This window comes from Colletotrichum jinshuiense, chromosome 9 (genome assembly GCF_051148585.1).
Source record: "Colletotrichum jinshuiense chromosome 9, complete sequence".
Classification (NCBI taxonomy): Eukaryota; Fungi; Ascomycota; class Sordariomycetes; order Glomerellales; family Glomerellaceae; genus Colletotrichum; species Colletotrichum jinshuiense.
Genome location: NC_139316.1, coordinates 4,038,998 through 4,058,656, shown reverse-complemented (window position 1 = coordinate 4,058,656; position 19,659 = coordinate 4,038,998). Strand labels below are relative to the sequence as shown.

At 49.4% G+C, this 19,659-nt stretch overlaps 2 protein-coding genes across 2 annotated transcripts; one reads left to right on the top strand and one right to left on the bottom strand.

Moving 5' to 3' along the window:
• Positions 1-4,202: 4,202 nt before the first annotated feature.
• Positions 4,203-12,473, top strand: EsH8_IX_001060 (uncharacterized protein; the record flags this gene model as incomplete). The annotated part of the gene is made up of 12 exons (XM_083267396.1): positions 4,203-4,879; positions 4,936-5,383; positions 5,440-5,508; positions 5,567-5,690; positions 5,744-5,856; positions 5,927-6,383; positions 6,449-6,904; positions 6,977-10,110; positions 10,168-10,467; positions 10,524-10,598; positions 10,661-11,488; positions 11,544-12,473. 12 exons carry the CDS (start codon positions 4,203-4,205, stop codon positions 12,471-12,473), a joined length of 7,611 nt encoding a protein of 2,536 aa, XP_083130961.1.
• A 3,096-nt stretch (positions 12,474-15,569) lies between these two features.
• Positions 15,570-17,086, bottom strand: EsH8_IX_001059 (beta-glucosidase; the record flags this gene model as incomplete). The annotated part of the gene is made up of 2 exons (XM_083267395.1): positions 15,570-16,941; positions 16,989-17,086. 2 exons carry the CDS (start codon positions 17,084-17,086, stop codon positions 15,570-15,572), a joined length of 1,470 nt encoding a protein of 489 aa, XP_083130960.1.
• Between the last annotated feature and the right edge of the window lie 2,573 nt (positions 17,087-19,659).

The following is a 19,659-nucleotide window of genomic DNA, read 5'->3' as shown; positions in this document are numbered from 1 at the left end:
ATTGCGTGGCCTATCCTGGACAACCCTGCGGCACTGCCACCTGCTGCTATTTCCTTGCATATGCGGCAAAGTCTTAGGATGTGCCAATAACGGCACACCGGATGGACGCATGGCAAATGTGACTCCAGCTTTTGATACATCATAATGCTCATATTAAATCCTGACTCAGATACGACCCCTTCCACACGCCCGGTCAGCAACCCAATTGGATATGGGGACTGGATAGATATGAATGAGCAAAGATGGGGGCCTAGACTTCCTTACTGGAAGGGCTGGCTGCAATATTCACTCCGGACCATCTTCTTGATATGGTTCGACCTGCGCGTAAGTAAATTGTGGAGCCGATGGCGGGGAGAATTGGTGTTGGAAGCTGGAGGTCAGCCCGGCACGTTGTGGCATTTTCAACTGGTTGAATCAGTTGGAGTAGAAAACCGGGTCGGAACGGCGCGGCTGCTCCCATCGCTGCAGCCCAGTGGCGTAGTATGGAAGATGACGCTGAAGATTCAACCCATTGAGTCTAAGCTCACCGGGAATCTTGCTGTTTGGATACAGCCAAGGGTCTTCCGCGACGTGGCAGGGAGGGTAGCCCCCACGGGGTGCGTGAGCATACATACTGCGCCGTAAAGGTTTCCTAATTGACGGCCCGCCACGTCCCGGAATGTGATATATCAGTACCTTGAGACCTCAGCTTACGAAAAAGAACCTCCTGCAATGGTCGAGTTAAAGCGCGAAGGCAGACTTGTATTCGCATTTACATCATGTCAACACGCAGGGCAACTGAATCTCGCAGATGGACGCCCGAGGAAGACCAACTTCTCAGTGAACAGGTCTCCAAATATACGAGTAAGTACACGGACACATGTGAATTATCCGATGTGTTATATAACAGCCCCTGGCTGCAGGAACCATCAATTGGGTCGTAATAGCTCAATTTCACCGAGGCCGAAGTAACAAGGACTGTAGGAACCGATGGATGAAGATAAAAAGTAATTGGAACCGGGGAGCCTGGACAAGCGAAGAGAATCAACGACTGGCCGATGCCGTTACCACTCATGGTTATAGGTACGTATTCTTTCACGTTACGTTTATGCAATCATGTACCACCAACTGACACTGACACACCTTGGGCAGCTGGACATCTGTCTCTGAGGCTGTTGGTAATCGAAGCCCTGACCGTACGTTTACCATCAATTTCCTTTCAAACTTTTAAAGGAGCCAATTGACTTCATACAATCTTAGAATGTGCCAAGCATTGGACAAGCTCGCTTGATCCCGATTTAACTCACGGCGGATGGACCGATCAGGAGGTATGCCGACCATGTTTCCGATCATACATAGAGTCCAGTAACCAATTGAAAAACTCTCACAGGATCGACTTTTAATGGATGCAGTTCATCTTTATGGCCGATCCTGGAAACGAATCACCGGGCGGTATTTTCCCAACAGATCGACTATCGAAATCGCCAACAGGTAAGTCTATCGTTTGCATGCTTTACATGCTTGGATCTCTCGTGTTTCCAAATTAGACCAGGCACTAAAAAGGGCTGTGAGACAGATACAATCTCAATATCCGTAAACTAGAGCAATCACATTCGTCGGGCTTCAATACCCCTGAGATTCTTAATGGTGGCGGCATACTAGACGAAGTTGAACATAGCCTCACTCATAGAAACACCTTTCCGCCTTTGTCAATTGCGCGGTCTGCGGCCGAAGTAGAGCCAAACGAGTCGAGGCCGGACTTCTCACAATTTCCCATTCACCTAAATCCGTCGGACGACTTGTCCGTCTCGACTTTGATGAACTGGGATACTGACTTCGGTCCGTCTGACATTGGATTCGGAAATCCCGATTTTGACACCTTCAATTCTTTAAATGCTTCTTACAACCTCATTGGCGACAACTCTACCGCCGAGAGAGACAGTCCCTTCAGTACACCAGAGGTCGTTTCAGCTCCGTCCGGGTTTGACATGGAGCACATCGAGTGTCAAAGTTTGACAGGCAGCTCTGATAACAGCACTTCAAATCAGCCAGTTCGGACACAGAAGACCTCATTTATCATGGAGAATCTAGATGCTGACACTAGAAACGAGATTTTGGACATATTGTGTGAGAGAAAGGTGTCTACTACGATAGATGTGTCATAATTATACAACTAGTTGGGTTCCATAGAAACTTGACCTAATAACCCCATGTAATTTAGTTAAATTTTCGAGTTTCTCATTCTCTGTATGGTCCTAAGGCAACCATCTCAACGCATATTCCCGGTCCAAATGAGCAAGCGACAATGTTGTCCCTCAACTCCCCCATCTTCCTCAATCTGTCAAGAACGATAAGCACAGTTGGACCGGCGGAGTTTCCTTTATTCTCAAATACATCGAATGACGCTCTCATCTGCCCGTCTTGGAGATTCAAGTTTTCTTTCACTTGATCCAAAACAGCGAGGCCTGCGGGATGCACTACCCAATCAAAATCTGTTGCTTCTAGCTGCTTTTGATCTTTTGGAAGTTGCCATGCGTTCCTGGCGGTCATCCTTTCTAAAAGGGGTACAACGGCACTGCTTGTGACCGTCGGTAAATTTGGGCTCATGAACGACCGAAAACCTAGAGCAACGTCAGTCAATATCTGAATCACCAGAATAAATTTACAGCATGCCGGCCAACTATTCGAAGGACCCAGTCTTACCAAGAGGATCTACGAGGCACTTTTCGTCAGATTGCGTTCCACGTAACACGCCGCTCTCCCAGTCAAGCACTGAATATGTTGCTTTTTCGTCGTCCTCGAGACCCAGAGAGTTACAAATCACAAAGGCTGCCGAGGCATCCGAGAATAATGCCATCGAGGCCCTGGTTTCCTCAGGATTGTCTGAAAGTATCTTCAAGTCGCAGCGAATATTAGTACTGGTTACATCACAAGCAAACCCCAGGACGCAGGCCGGACGGCCTCTCAGAGTTGCGTCGTTGGCGATTGTAGCTGCGGTGCGAATAGTGGCCAACCCTCCTGCACATCCTATACCACTTAATAATATTCGCTGAGCCTCGGGACGGACGCCTAAGCGTTCATTGACGAGCAGGTCATAGCCTGGGCTACCAGCATTTGTGCCAGTAGCGGCCACAGTGTGAGTAATCTGTGATACTTTCCCTCCCCACTCGACAATAGCCTTCCTACACGCCCTAGCGGCCAGGTCGACTGCTCGAGTGCGGAAGACGTGATCAAGTTCCGAGATTGTTGGAGGCTCCGAACGATTGAAGAGAGGGTCGTCGCGGGGGATGATATTGGGGCGTTCTTTGATTCCAGTGTTTCGGTTGACCTGCAACAATTTTCTCACGCTGGGATGAATCATGTAGTTAGTCACAGTTTACAAATGCTGGTGGTATAATATGGCCAACCCACGGGAACCATGGAAAACCTACGCAGGAGTTTGCGTGTCGCAGAACTTGGCTAGATATTCTTCGATATCCTCCAATCCATTAACGTATGGCGGATAGTGATGGCCTAAGCCGACGATGTAAACACCGGCCTGATTAGATCCCATTTTCCCACTCTATCTGTCACCACAATTATTGTAAGGGAGATATTTTGTGCTGGGCGATAAGGAAGCTAAATTAGGAAGACTGAACTTTGGCTGGAGCTATGATTTGGTAGAACGACGTTGTACCTAAAGTGGTTGGCTCGCCCGAGTTGATAAACTTCCGAGTCAGCAGCCCGGTGGGAGCTTGGCGGCCCACTTCTGCAGTAAGCTACAGCTGGATGAAAGGAATGCCCTCGTCCGCTTCTATTAATCTTGTCTGGAACCGACTAAAGAACCGATCGCTGCTTCTAAGCGTGTATTGTGATAACCCACAATGCTGGCTTGAATGGATGCCAAGTAAACTCTGCAGCAATTCTCTTCAACATTGTTGTAAATGTCATCTGATCGACGTCAAGCTTAGTCGGTGCTTCGGATGAACTGCGATTGTGTTCAGGCGAAAAGAAGATTGAACCAAAAGGCCCATGTTCTTAGTCCTCTTAGCAACATCTTGGTGACTTGACCTCGAATTTGTATGGTGCCATATGGGGGTTTTCATGATCTATAAGCGAACACAACACTGCCTCTGTATATGGAAGCGTCTCACAATAGCGCCTCTTCAACGAGATTCGTGCATCTATTGATCACATCGAACTAAAATTGCACTCAACGTACCATTTCAACGTTCCAACATACGATGACCACCACAGTGACCAATGGCCACGCCAACGGCGACGTTGATGGTCATACCAACGGCCATACCAACGGCCATGCCAATGGCCATGCCAACGGCCATACCAATTATCATACCAATGAAGCTCCACGGATGAATGACCAAACCAATGGGCTTTCCGGTGACGATTCTATTGATCAAGAAGATGTACACGAACCAATTGCTATCATTGGTATGGGCATGCGACTTCCCGGAGGTGTTCATAACGCCGAGGCGTACTGGGACCTCCTGGTCAACGGCAAAGATGGCCGATGCCAGGTACCCAAGGACCGCTACAACATCGATACATGGTACGGTCCCGGGCGCGTGACACATGTGGGTACCAAGTATGGACACTTTTTAGAGGAACTGAATCTGGCCAACATCGACCCCAACTTCTGGTCCTTTACGAAACAGGAAGCCGAGCTACTAGATCCGCAGCAGCGTCTCTTTCTCGAAGTCGTCTACGAAGCCTTTGAGAGCTCCGGTACCACGCAATGGAGAGGCAAAGATGTGGGTGTCTACGTGGGTGCCCTAGGCGATGACTGGGGTGAAATGGAGATGCAGGACGGACAAGACCTGAACCCTACTCGAACATATGTCTACGGCGATTACATCATCGCAAACAGAGCCTCATACGAGTTCGATCTCAAGGGTCCCAGGTATGTATATCTACGCAGAGCACTTTTAATTCAATGCCGTTACTAACTTTAGCCAGCATGGTGGTTCGGACTGCGTGCTCCTCCTCCATGATAGCCCTGCATCTGGCATGTCAGGATATTCTCGGCGGCGACTGCGCTGACGGTGCCATTGTTGGCGGTATCAACCTTATCATTACGCCAAGAACTACCGTCGCGTTGACTGAACAGGGCGTTCTTTCAGAAGATGGCCGTTGTAAAACATTTGATGCTGACGCTGACGGCTATGCCCGAGGAGAAGGAGTTTCGGCCATTTACATCAAGAAACTATCAGATGCAGTTCGTGATGGAGACCCCATAAGAGCCGTCATTCGATCAACATGTGCAGCTGCTGATGGCAAGACTGCCGGCTTCACACTACCGAACCCAGAAAGTCACGAAAAGTTGATGAGACGAGGGCATCGGCTAGCGGGTATTTCCGACTTTTCCAAGACAGCCATGGTGGAATGCCACGGAACGGGCACCGCAGTAAGTGAGGCAGTGTTTAGAAGATGATAAATGCTGACTGGTTTTCCAATAAAAAGGTCGGCGATCCCCGAGAAGTAAGTGCCGTAGCTAACGTATGGGGAAACCACGGCATCTACATTGGATCAGTAAGTCAAGAACCACAGTCTAGCATCTGCAAAAAGTCGATCGCTTACATCGACTCAGGTCAAACCAAACATCGGTCATGGTGAAGGTGCATCTGGATTGTCAAGCATCATGAAGATGACTTTGGCGCTCGAGAACAAGATTATCCCACCAAACATCAACTTCAAGACCCCTAATCCAAAAAGTAACTGTTTTAGTATTCCACATAGAAGACCTGAATAATGCTAACAGTCACAGTCCCATGGGAGGAAGCAAAACTCAAAGTTCCGATCAAAGCTACACCATGGCCTGCTGACCGGTTGGAACGAGTCGCCGTGAACAGCTTTGGAATCGGCGGTGCTAATGCTCATGTAAGCCAAAAATGACATCGATGAGGCTTAAACTTTTTCCTCCATGAATCTGACAAGTGCGTTTCTCCAGGTTATACTTGAATCTGCCGCCTCTTTTGGGCTTGGACAGAAACCCGAGTCTATTTCAGAGGGTGCAGACAACGACAAGCTCAGACCGCATCTTCTTACCTTCTCTGCCAAGCATCCAAAGGCCCTAGAGATGTCGGCACAGAAACACGAGGAGTACATGACAACACACCCAGACTCACTTACCGACATGGCATATACATTGAACACTAAGCGTACAGTACACTCTCATCGTGCCTTCTGTGTTACAGATGGATTGGATTCTTTCGAAATCTCGAAAATTACGAAGCCAGCCCTCGGGTCTAAGAGCGATCTTGTCTTCGTTTTTACGGGACAGGGGGCTCAGTGGGCCAGAATGGGTCGTGAACTTCTTGAAAGTGAACCAGTATTTAAGCATACAGTGGAATCACTTGATGCTGCGCTCTCGCAACTGTCTGATGGCCCAACATGGAAAATGCGAGGTAAATATTGACTGCCATTCTTCCAAAGCCCCATATGCTCACCTACTAATCGTGCTTGATTTCAGATGAGATCCTCGCCCCCAAGAAGACGAGCCGTTTATCGGAAGCGGAAATCTCCCAGCCCTGCTGCACGGCAATCCAAGTTGCGCTCATGGACCTACTTCAAAGCTGGGGGGTTTCACCCGACGCTGTTGTTGGTCACTCTTCGGGCGAGATCGCTGCTGCATATGCCTGCGGCGCCATTTCAGCCGAAGATGCAATCCGCATCGCTTACTATAGAGGAAACTCTACCATTGCGCTGAAATCTACCTACAAGGGTGGTATGGCGGCTATAGGCCTTGGCAGAGAAGGTGTCGAGCAGTACCTTCAGCCAGGGGTTACGATCGGCTGCGAGAACTCACCAGCAAGTGTCACCCTGACGGGGGAGGCCGATGTTCTGGAAAGGGTAATGGAAGACATCCGCACTGCAGACCCATCTGTTCTGGTCCGGGCCCTTCGCGTCGAATGTGCTTACCACTCGGGTTAGTACCTTTTGAGGAACTACTTAGGGAAGTTTCTAATTGAGAAACATCACTAACACGCTGTGTATCTAGAACACATGAAGGTTGTTGCCGATGACTACGCTGCCCGACTGGGAACCATCGAAGCAAACCAGCCCCGAATTCCTTTCTACTCTTCGGTTACCAAAGGAGTCAACAGTGACCTGTCTACCTCATACTGGACAGAAAACCTGGTGTCTCCTGTGCTTTTCAAGGGCGCTGTAGAAACCGCGCTCCAGTCTCACGACAACCTCACGTTCGTGGAAATTGGGCCGCATTCGGCTCTTGCGGGACCCATCAGACAGACCATTCAAAGCGAGAGCAAGTCAAATGCAGGGTATATCGCGACACTTGTACGCAATACAGATGCCTATCAGTCGATTCTCAGCACGGCAGGAAATCTTTGGCTGGCTGCTACCCCTGGTCTTGACCTGAACGCCGTGAACGGCAAGCCCGAAGGCGGCAAGTTATTAACCGATCTCCCCACATACTCATGGCACTATGATGGCGAGTACTGGTTGGAGAATCGTCTATCCCGAGACTGGCGTTTCCGCAAATTTGATCACCACGAACTACTTGGCGCTCGAGTACTCGAGAGTGCAGATGCTGGGCCAGCATGGCGCTGCAAGCTACGAGTACAAGATGCTCCGTGGCTCAGTGACCATGACATCCTGGGTGACATTATCTTTCCCGGTGCAGCGTATCTCTGCATGGCCGGTGAAGCCGTCAAACAACTTCGCCCGGGATCGCAAGACTACTCTCTGAGACGCGTTACACTAACTTCGGCGCTTGTTTTACATGGTGACCCTGTGGAGCTAGTTACGACATTGGTTCCCGTTCGGCTGACCAACGCTATCGATTCGGACTGGTACAGCTTCACTATCTCATCTGTTAGTGAAACGACCAACGTATGGACCAAGCACGTCTCAGGCCAAGTCAGGTCTGGGCGAACATTCGTTCCTGACACCCCAAACATCGAGCCTTTCCCTCGCAAGGTTCCCACGTCAATGATGTACAACGTGTGGCGCCGATTTGGTATGAACTATGGCGGACGCTTCCGCGGCTTGGACGACATCAGCGCGCACACAACTGAGAAGAGAGCTGCGGGCACCATATATGAGAAGTGCCTCCCTGAAGAGACTGCTCTGTATTCAGTTCATCCGGCTGGCATCGACGCTGCTTTCCATCTTTCCAATGTCTGCCTATGCCATGGGCTTGGGAGGAACTTCAGGACGCCGTCAGTACCCAAGTATATTGAAGAAATGTACGTGGGTACACCTGAGGGACCCATTCAAGTGGTTGGAGACGCCGTGAATAAGGGCCGCGGTGGGTCGACAAGCAATCTGGTGGGTGTTTCCAATGGGAAAGTAGTTCTTAGTTGGACGGGTCTTGAACTTTCGCCTTTGAGTGATGGTTCAGATGTTGTTGACGACGACCCGCACGCTGCTGCTGTTCTTGAGTGGAAGACCGATGCTGACTTCATCGATGCTGGACGTCTCTTACGATCATTGAAGAAGGACCCCGATGATGAGCAACATAGGCTGGTTGATACCATGGGTCTGGCCTGCATCATCGAGTCTAGACAGCAGCTCGCTGGACTCGAAACCTCTCAGTGGCATCTCATCAAGTTCCGTGACTGGATGGATATCCCCTACCAGGAAGCAGTTGAAGGGAGATACCCCCACGTTCCGAACTGTACCGAGATCGCAACAATGCCTTCTGAGGAGAGGCAAAAGCTCATACGAGATCACCTTGCAGCCTCCGAGGGCACCGATGCGAATGCCGTGGCCATTTCTCTATTTCGCATTTATGACAACAGCGTGCGGTTTTTTACTGGCGAAGCAGATCCACTTGAGGTACTTATGGCCGACAACATCTTGATGCGCATGTACGACTTCACCAACAACGCAGACCATCTTCATTTCCTCGCTCTGCTCGGCCATAAGAAGCCCACTATGCGCGTTCTGGAGATCGGCGCCGGAACGGGTGGCACCACCGCCACAATCCTTCCCGCCTTGAGATCCGACCAAGGGGAACGCATGTATGGCACCTATGTGTACAGCGACATATCAGCTGGTTTCTTTCTAGGCGCTAAGGAGCGTTTCCGCGATTACCAGGCTATCGAGTACTCAGTGCTTGATATCACTCAGGACCCGATTAGCCAAGGATTTGAGGAGGGTTCATTCGACCTCATCGTCTCTTCTAACTGTCTGCACGCTACCCCTGACCTCGTCAAAACATTGACGAACGTACGGAAGCTCCTTCATCCTGAAGGTCGACTGTTTCTCATGGAGCTCAGTCCTGAGTCATCCAAATCTGTCAATTATGTTATGGGACCGCTGGTCGGCTGGTGGCTCAGCGAGGACGGCCGAGAGAATGAGCCTTACGTCAGTGCAGAAGTATGGCACGAGAGGCTTTTGCAGTCAGGGTTCTCCGGCGTCGAGGCATACGCTTTCGATGGCAACATGAGCAACAGCATCATCGCCAGACCCGTTCCACCTCCCATCGAGAAACCGAAGAAGATAAGCATCGTCTCCAATAAAGCAGATGACCCGACAGTGATAGAAGCCACCAAATATCTGCAAGGAACGGGCCTGGAATTGGATATTTTCTCCATTGGGCAAGAAATCACTCCAGGGCAGCCTGCAGTCTTCCTAATGGATTTGGAAGCTCCGTTTCTTGCCAATATCACCGAAGAGCAGTTTAACTCCTTCAAACACACTCTTTTCTCGGTTCAGGATATTCCTTTTTGTTGGGTTACTGGGGCCTGCCAGATTGACTGCCAAAACCCCAACTACGCTCTTGTCAACGGAATGGCCAGGAGCATCCGCCAAGAGACTGGTATTGACTTTGTAACTTTTGAGTTGGAGAGCTTTGATGAAAGTGCATGGAGAGCATTGTCTGAGCTCATTGGGACGTTCAATTCGCGAGTGACTGACGGTGAGGTTGAGACTGATTTCGAGTCGGAGTACGCTTTCCATGCCGGCACCATCCAGGTCGGCCGAATGCACTGGATCAAAGTCAACAACGAACTTCAAGACCGGAAGCGTGAGGACCGAATCGAGACTTTGGTCATTGACAAACCTGGAATCATTCAAACTCTGCACTGGAAACAGAAAACGTCGCCGACACTAGAGGCAGAGGATTGGGTAAAGGTTGAAACTCGATCAGTTGGCCTCAATTTCAAGGTTAGAGACTGCCACCGAACTAACTACGAGATGCACTGTTTTCTGACATGACAATAGGATGTCTTGATTGCCATGGGCATAGTCGAGGCCAGTACTGACGGTTTAGCAGCTGGCGACTTTGGTTTCGAGGGCGCTGGCGTTGTCACTCAAATTGGACCAAGTGTCCAACGGCTTGCCGTTGGTGATCGGGTTGCTTTCAGTTCCACTGGCTGCTTCTCTACGTCACAGACCATGCCCGAGATCTACTGCTCCAAAATTCCAGACTCGCTCAATTTCGAAGAGGCAGCGACAATGCCATGCGTCTTTGGTACCGCCATGTATGGATTGGTGGACTTGGCAAGGTTGGAGGCTGAACAGGTATGCCTCCGAGATCTGATGCATCAATACCTGAAATCGACGCTGACTTTCGATAGTCTGTTTTGATTCATTCGGCATGTGGCGGTGTTGGACAAGCAGCCATCCAAATAGCCAAGATGATTGGATCAAAGGTTTGTGATGTCTTCGTTTTACATGGGATTCCAAGAGTGGCTTACTAACTTGTTGGTTTCAGATCTTCTGTACTGTGGGCAGCGAGGAGAAGATCGAATACCTGATGACTGTTTTCGGCATTCCCAGGGACCACATCTTTAACTCTAGAGACAGTTCTTTCCTGCCAGGGATTCTAAAAGCAACTAATGGCCGGGGTGTCGACGTGGTTCTCAACTCACTCTCAGGGGAGTTACTTCACGAATCATGGAACTGCGTTGCCAAGTTTGGCACTATGGTTGAGATCGGAAAGAGGGACTTCATCGGCAAGGCAGAATTGGCGATGGATCGCTTTGAGAACAACCGTACATTCGTGGGTCTCGATCACACGGAGCTTTGGGCACACAAACCCAAGGTAGCCAGCAGGGTCTTGAACAAGGTCATGGATCTTTGCGAGCAGGGAACACTTAAGCCCATCGGGCCGATCAAGACATTCGAGGCTGCCAAAGTGGAGGAAGCGTTCCGATACATGCAAAAGGGACAGCATATCGGCAAGATCGTCGTCACGGTGCCGGGGAGCCGGGAGACCCATGCTTTGGAGCCGGAACCAGCACGCCGAGAATTGGTTCTTCGAAACGACCGGACCTACGTGTTTGCTGGTGGGCTTGGTGGACTGGGCCAGTCGATTGCTACGTATCTGGCAGAGAAGGGAGCGCGCCATCTCATATTCTTCTCCAGATCAGCCACCAAGTTCTCTGAATCCAACCCAGAGTTCTTTGAAGAGCTGCAAAGTTTGGGATGCACGACACAAGTCATTAGCGGAAGCATCAACAACCAGACGGACGTTGAGAAGGTTGTAGCCTCAGCCACCAACCCCATTGCCGGAGTCTTGCAGGCTGCCATGGTTTTGCAGGTGAGTCACCATCTCCATTAATCCCTCGCTCTAATAGATGTTAATATCAAGACAGGATGCAAACTTCGTAGATATGAAGTTCGAGGCGTGGCAGACTGCGGTCCTCCCCAAGGTGCTGGGCACATGGAATTTCGAGGAGGCTTTGAAGAAGCAAGAGGAGCCACTTGACTTCTTCTTCCTCTTTAGTTCTGTGTCGGGGACAGCGGGACAAATCGGACAAGCCAATTACGCGGCAGGTAACACATTCATGGACGCCTATGTTCAATATCGACAAGCACAAGGTCTGGCCTGCTCAACTCTAGCAATCGGCATCATGGAGGATGTCGGCTTCCTTGCCAGAGAGAGACATCTTCTCGAGGCGCTGCGCGCCACGTCGCTGCACTTCTTGCATGAGCAGGACCTCCTTGATTCCCTGGAGCTGATGTTGGGACCTCGGGCTTCTCCCACAGACAAGACAACTGAAAAGGACACGGCTGCCGCACAGGAGTTGGATGAGTACACCAAACTCACCAAAGGCTACGTCAACGATAGTCATGTCGTCGTTGGCCTGCGCTCAAAGCTGCCTCTCCTTTCGCCGATGAACCGCACCGGCTGGAAGAAGAACCCGCGTCTGCTGGTGTACCGCAATATTGAGAACCGGGACGAGATCGAATCCGGCCCCGCCACAGACGGTGGTCTGAAAGAGTTCCTGTCGTCGTGCGGGAAGACACCGGAAATGTTAGAGACTCAGGCCACGGCTGACTTTCTGGCGCACGAGATCGGGGCCACTCTGTTTAACTTTATGATGCGAAGCGATGAGGAACCCGACCTGACGGTGCCGCTGGCGAGTGCCGGCGTCGACTCACTAGTCAGTATCGAACTGAGGAACTGGTTCAGGCAAAAAGTCGGGGTGCCATTCACAGTTGTGGAGATCGTGGGCGCTGCCAGCATCGCTGATTTGGGAAGAATGACGGCTGAGAAGCTGGCCGAGAAACACAAGCGATAAGATATAAATCCTGCTGAGCTTGCATGTATTTCAGATTATAGAAGGTTCATATTATCAATCGTTTTGGCATCTGGTAATACTCAATCTTGCGTGTGGGTAACCTCTACGGAGGCCATCGAGCATAGTTACCACTGATTAACACCACATAGGCGAAGATTTACCTCCAAAGCGGCTTAGTTAGACATACATGACGGTCATAGTGTCTATAAAGACCCAAACCCGCGCTCCGATCCCTCGAGGCGTCGTGATTAAATATCACCAACTGAATTGCGCTGGAATCGAAAGCTTCGTTGCTTGTTCCGAATATCGAATACCGTCTCTCGAGCAGATACTGTCCAGCAGCACACTAAGCCCACGGTCACGAACCGGACTCGTTCATTCTGTGCATTCGTCGGTATCTGCTGTCGGCAGACCAAATGAATCGAAACCATGCATATGCGACATATATAGATCGGATCGGGCGGGGTATGTGAATGACGGCGATATTGTAATGAAATTTTCTTTATTTAGAAATTGTTTTTGCAATTCCTGCGCGGCAACCAAAGTCAGTGATTGCCAAGTGGAGAACGGAGGGGCAGCGCTTCAGAGGGTGGTGTCTCGTAGGCGCATGGGAAATGACTGTTGAATAACCGCCATACAAAAGCCGTCAGGGCAGGTGTAAGTACTGCGAAGCCGGTGTCTTTTTATCGTCTATTAAATGCGGTAGAGTGGAAAATAGGTCGATGCATCCTACTTGTCGTGGTATGTGTGCTATCCAGGTTTGTCCAGGTTGGTTCCGGACAAGAGGAATTGGTTCAAAGCGTTCTTAAGATGGCACTTCTATTGATAGTTATTCCTCCTTCTTAAGGTGCTAGTAATGTGAGGTTCTCAGCGGGACAGCGGGAAAGTATTACAAATAAGCAGGAAATTGGACTGGACATATACAAATGAGCAACAACGAGGTCTTATTTGCCTCGGTCACGAAGCCTGGTCCGCCACATCGCCTGGCGTCGCCTCCACATGGGCTATGCAAAAGTGTGGATTTGCCATCATGAGCGCTCGACTGAGAACAATAACCTATTTGTGGGCCCGTTTTTAGGACATGAGCGCAAAAGGAAATCTAGATCAGTCGCGACTGATGGTGGCTTGGGCTGGTGCCGACACCAGGGGCGGCCGGGCTGCATGCGTCACATACTTGACCCCCTTATCAACTAGCGGCTTCCGTGCCTGTGGGTATTGTCCTCTTGGGAGCAGTCAGGAGCAATTGTTAGGCTTAAGCGGTCGAAAGCTTGATATGCTTACCTTGACAAATGCGGAAATGTCTTACTCGCCCACGAGAGCATCAAATGAGAGACAATCAATGACATTTTCATAGCTGTTTGTCCCTCAGCGGGCTGCTAACCCTTGCCGTATCATTCATTCCTAACCAAGTACTAAAAACTGGCTTTTCCTTTATATCCCACTCTGTACATATTCCTTGGCCCCTCCGCCCCAGATTGAATCCTGAAGAATATTCTGATTCCCTTCTTACCGTTTGCCAATATTTTCACATATTGTCTGGGCAATCACTATTCGGCTACTGCAGTCAGCATCGCATCGCCCGTGGCCACGGGGCTACCAATTTTAGCCATTCGGCAATACAGTTATGGACAAGGCCGGCAGAGACTTCTTCGTACGCTATTTACTTGTGCACCTGCACCGACAAGTATTGACATCGCTTTTAGATCAAGGAGTGGGTTCTTTGGGTCATTTGCCTCCTCATTGTACTCGCTCGACTCGCAGTACGCACATGGCATAGGGTGTGGTCCTTTTGGCTATCCGAGATCTTTCTTCTGATCTCTCTCCTATTCTTCCTTATACTTGTTGTCGGAGATACCTATACAATATCTATAGGTTTAGACGCTTTCAAAGAGGGTTATTACGATGAAGGATTTGCAAAAGTATGTACGCACCTGTTTTACGTACTACTCTAGAGTACATGCTGATTCGTTGAGTAGTGGAAATTTGCCAGTTCAGTCACCTTTGATCTGGGCTTTTACTTCCCAAGATTCAGTCTACTAGCATTTTATAACGAGCTTTTCCCTCAGTCCGAGAAGACATTGCGGCTTTGTCTCCGACTTGTTACAATCTACACCATTTGCGCGTTTAGTACGACCTTCTTCGTGGATATATTCTGGTGTGGCAGCGATGTGTACCAAAACTGGTGGGTTGCTCCTGGTGGTGGTATCCCCGATGGCTTTACGAATAATTGTTTCTGGACATCTCTAACCCCTCTCTAGGGTCGAGGCTGATGCCACTTGTTCCCTAGCAAACAGTCCGCAGCCTATGTACATTAACTGGACATTAGGCATTGCATCAGAATTGCTAGGTAGGTCATAACGCTCATTAAACGTATTCAATACTAATTAGAGAACCGTGGCAAGTATTTGCACTTCCGTTTGGAATACTGAGGTTAAAAGCTCTCCAAACAAAAGATAGGAGAGCTTTGTTGTGCATCTTCCTCCTTGGCATCGCTACACTCTGTACCAGCATTGCACGCTTTGTCCTAACCGTGCAATCTATATGGAGCTTATCTACATGTAACTATTGCCCTCGCATGTTTCTACCTGTTCCAGATAGACTAATGCGTTATAGACCTCGTTGGTTCCGTGGAAATTGCCACCCAAATTATCGTCATTTCGCTACCAGCATTACGCCCATTGCTTGGTGGTGTGTCGCGTAGTTGGACCAAATATTCTCAATCCAAGATAGAATCCCGCAATGAGCAACCATTCCATAACATCAAGGAGAATCAACAAGGATCTGCCACTGTTGGTAGCGTCCGAGGCAACAAAGGGGCTGAATTTACTCGAGACGTCACGTCTGTTACACCGTGAGGTTCTGTTTTTATAGCAATACTTATTTGCCTATATTTGGAGGAATTCCTGGGAGGCTATGCCGCAGGGTTGCTTACTTCAATGTTCGCTTAAATTACTCCCAAGGCGAGTAGGTGTTTCTCAGGTTGCGTCGGTCATCACCCGATTGGGGGTCGCAGCAGTAAATAGATAAAAAAAGAATATAGATAAGAAAATATATTTTCTAATAAAACCTATATACACGTTACGTTTTGACTTCTCCCTAGAAGCCGATTGAAAACTGCTGCCTGAGTGGTAAATCACGACTACTGGAGCCTACAAACACGGTATAGTTCCCTTCCTGCAGTATCCAAGCCTGACTTTCGACATCCCAAACACTTAAGTCCCGCCTCGTTAAATCAAAATCCACAGTTGCATCGTCTCCTCTCTCAAGCGCCACCTTCTCAAACCCACGCAGCTGTTTCGGTGGACCATTTGGAATTGCCACATAGAGTTGCATGACCTCCGCGCCCACGCGAGAGCCCGTGTTTTTAAGTACCGCTGTAGCGGTTACAACAGTTTTCCAGAGGGAGTCGGCATTTGTCGCAATACCTGGTATGGCCCCCTGCGCTTTGACACTCAAAAGCGAGTATTTAAATTGGGTATAACTCAATCCATACCCAAATTCAAATCTAGGGGAGATGTTCCTTTCGTCAAAAGCACGATAATCAACATAAACGCCTTCTGTGAAATCGCATTGCGGACTGGTGGTGTTTGCTTCCCTTCCACAAGGGGCGTAGGCTGAATAGTCGCTCTCGTTCTTCGCCAGAGTGTATGGCAATTTCCCTGAAAACGAAGCTTCGCCATAGAGAAGTTTGACAAGAGCAGCTCCACTGTCTTGGCCAGGCAAGTGAGCGATGATGGTGGCGGTGACGTTGGCGTGCTCGATCCATTGGTCAACAAGACGAATACCAGCTGCATGAATGATGACGATTGTGTTGGCGCATTTGGATGCTACGTTTAGAACAAGACCGTCGCTGAAATCATCGTGCAACCCATCTCGGTCCCAACCTTCTGTTGCCATGGCATTGATGAAGACAAGACAGACATTACTGGCAGCGTTAACATCGGGGTTGGGTGATGATAAATCCCAGTTCACCCAACTGCCGTCCTTGGCCGCTCTGTGTTGAATTGAGCTTAGAGGCTGCACATTATTAGCCAGCGCACGTACTCCATCAAGGCGTACACTCACATCAAGGATGTATGAAGGCGCATTTGCTGCAGCGCGTCCCCCGCTCACGATAGTTCCTCCCTTGGCCGCCTGATCGAAATGCCTTTCCGTACCTAGGACTGCCTGTCCCATTTCTGGCGACGAGTAGTACCCGAGTTCAAAAAGCTTATCGGTGTTTTTCGTTTTTGGTACCGTCGCATCATAACCAAAAACCGAGATCATGGTAGGAGAATTTCGGAAAGGGAGGGTGTTATTCTCATTCTTCACAAGGACGTGGCCGGCGATGGCTCCTTCTAGGATAGATGGCCTTGAGTTCGGGTCGCGAGCATCAATCTGAACGTGGGGTTCCGTAAGGTTTTTCATGCCAATTCCCGGAGTGGGAAAGTCGGCGTCTTGACCTACGAGGTACCAAGCTGCAAGAATTCTGGGCTGTGTCAATACATTATAGTGATGATTTGGTTCAGAACTTACCTTGTAGCCATGTCATTTAGTCTCGACTCATCGACCGTCCCATTTCGAACCGCATCTGTTAAGTTGTTACCCCAGTTGCCCCCAAGGGGCATAACCATGTCTAGACCAGCATTGGCACTTTGAAGACTATGTTGTGCGTTCCAGTCGAGGAGTACAAATCCGTCGTACTCTAATTCTGTTTTTAAAATGCCGTTTATGAGTTTGCTATTTTCGCAGCCATATGTATTATTGATCCTGTTGTACGAGCACATGATTGATGCCGCTCCAGCTCTGACACCATCCACGAATGGCCAGAGATAGAATTCGTGCAGAGTCTTGTCGTCAATGTTGGATGAGACTGCCTCGACCCCAAAGTAAGGTCTTCTATAGGTCTCTTGTTCATTTCCGATGAAATGCTGAGAATTGGCTGTTAGTGGGGGGCTTCCGGTGATGGTAAACAAGTCGAGGACTTGCCTTGAGATTTGCAATGACACCAGCCTCTTGATGGCCAATGATGGTCTCGGCATTCAGCTGTCCGGATAAGTATGGATCAACGGAAAACCCCTCCCAGTTTCGGCCACCAAGAGGTATCCTGCCAAGAGGCCCCGCGTTGGGTCCAAGTAGGACATTTACTGGTGCTTGCTTAGTCGTAAGCCTAGGGTGAACCTCAAACGGATACACTCACCTCCCTTAGCCTTGAACTCCTTGCCCATATAATAACCACGCTGATATGTCAGATTCTTGTCCCAACTTGCACCCACATGAATTGCTGATGGATAAGAATTCACGAGGTCTGTCGCCCGAACGCCATTGCCGGCATCATGCAAGCATAATCCAGGCCATCCAAGACGCGGGATGGATCCAGTGTTACCGGCGCAGACATTGTCGCTAGCATAGCCACGCGTGATGTTGACCTTTTCTTCCAGCGTCAACTGGCTGACCAATTTTCGTGCACTAACATATGCCTCCTTCCAAGGCCCCTTCCCTTGGCCAAATGCTTCTCCGTTGCCATGTTAGATCTGGTTTGTTATTGTTATCATTTGCGCTTGGACTCACGCGATGGGTAAACCTCAGGCGATTGCACGAGTGCCGTGGCACCTACCGAAAGTGCAATCACCTGAGAAAATACATATAGACCTGATGTTGGCCTCATTTCGCAATCACAAATTGATTTTCAAGCTTGACTTCGGGTGTGGTTGCTGTTTTACCACGGTGTCGTGGGTTATATCCAGTGTCTCGGGAGTATATAATTCCCCGAAGTCTACCCGCTTCACCGCCAGTGAATATTAATGGAGGGTGCCATTCGGCTGAGATTGTGCTCCTATCCAAGACTGCAACCGTCATACAACCGACAGTTGCATCCGTCGTCCCACATAGTACATACAGAATCCAGATTTCCCCCTGAAATGCGGAGTTACACCCCGCAACATCCATCAAATGCAAGGCAGAAATCAGCATGACGCCACTTTTCATGATCGTGAGCCTTGCAACCATTGGCAAGCAGTTTATAAACAAATATGGGAATGGCTTTCTATCTCCCATCAATTACTATGAGAATTCGCCAGCTGTGCGGCAGGTTGAGTTTGACAGCCTATGGATTTGTATATCATAGACGCATGCCTCTATTACAAAGGTGCGAAGAGCCAGAAACATAGGGACAAGGCATTATAATTGGTTGGGTATTTCCTATGAGGATTCATTGACAAGATTGTGCAGCGCGCAGCGGGATATTATGTACCGGCCAATGTGCCTAGTACCATGTTTGATAAACCTAGACCACGGCCACGTGTACGCCACACCGCCTCGCTGCTAACGTGTCAAAAGACGTTACACATTTGTTCCTGCGGAACTGACAGGCCATTTAATAGATCGGGGAATTAACACCTGTATCAATGGATCGGTCTACTATGGTAAACCAAACCTTGAATGGTGGGACTGAACCGCTGGCCCTTGACAATACGATGTCATGGTTTAGACTTATATCATTCTTGGCAGTTGAAAAACACAACAACCAGCTTACTACAGCGACGACGATTCCAAGTCCACTGGTCTTCCCTCGGCATAGTTTTTAACAAAGCTTTTGACTAGACAATATCTCTAGCAAGTGCAACTGCTTTATCTTACCCTGATGACTTTACGTCAAAATACTCGTCAAGGCACTGACTAGTGACATGCAGCTGGAGGAACACTGAGTGGATTATAACGGTCTAACTGCTATATTGACACCGCTTCGACCGGGTCCGAACTCAATACGGTGTTGGGGCGATAATTCAACCAATACATATATTTCATGAGGGGCCTATTGCAAATTGTTACAGGACGAAGGCACCCAAATAATCCAAAACAAACTGAACCTTTTGTGCCTGTCTGGCAAAATTACCTTTATCCTATAGACACACAACTATCCACGCCATATCTCGTGTGCGATGCCGGCGGTGGGGTCTTCGGCTCCCTCCCCTTTCACGTTGAATGCAAGAACGGCAAGAACAACAACGATCAGCACCCTGTAGTGAGATCTCCCGGAAGCCCCGGAACGCCGTGAGCCCAATGACTATGCACGAGGACGCAAGCGAGGAAACAAGGATAACGGAAATAGACCTGATGGGAAATTAAGACCCCTAACTTGACGCGCGGCGGGTGGATTGAATGCAGGCTAGGCCCCACCTGGCTGCTGGTGCCTAGGACAGGCACG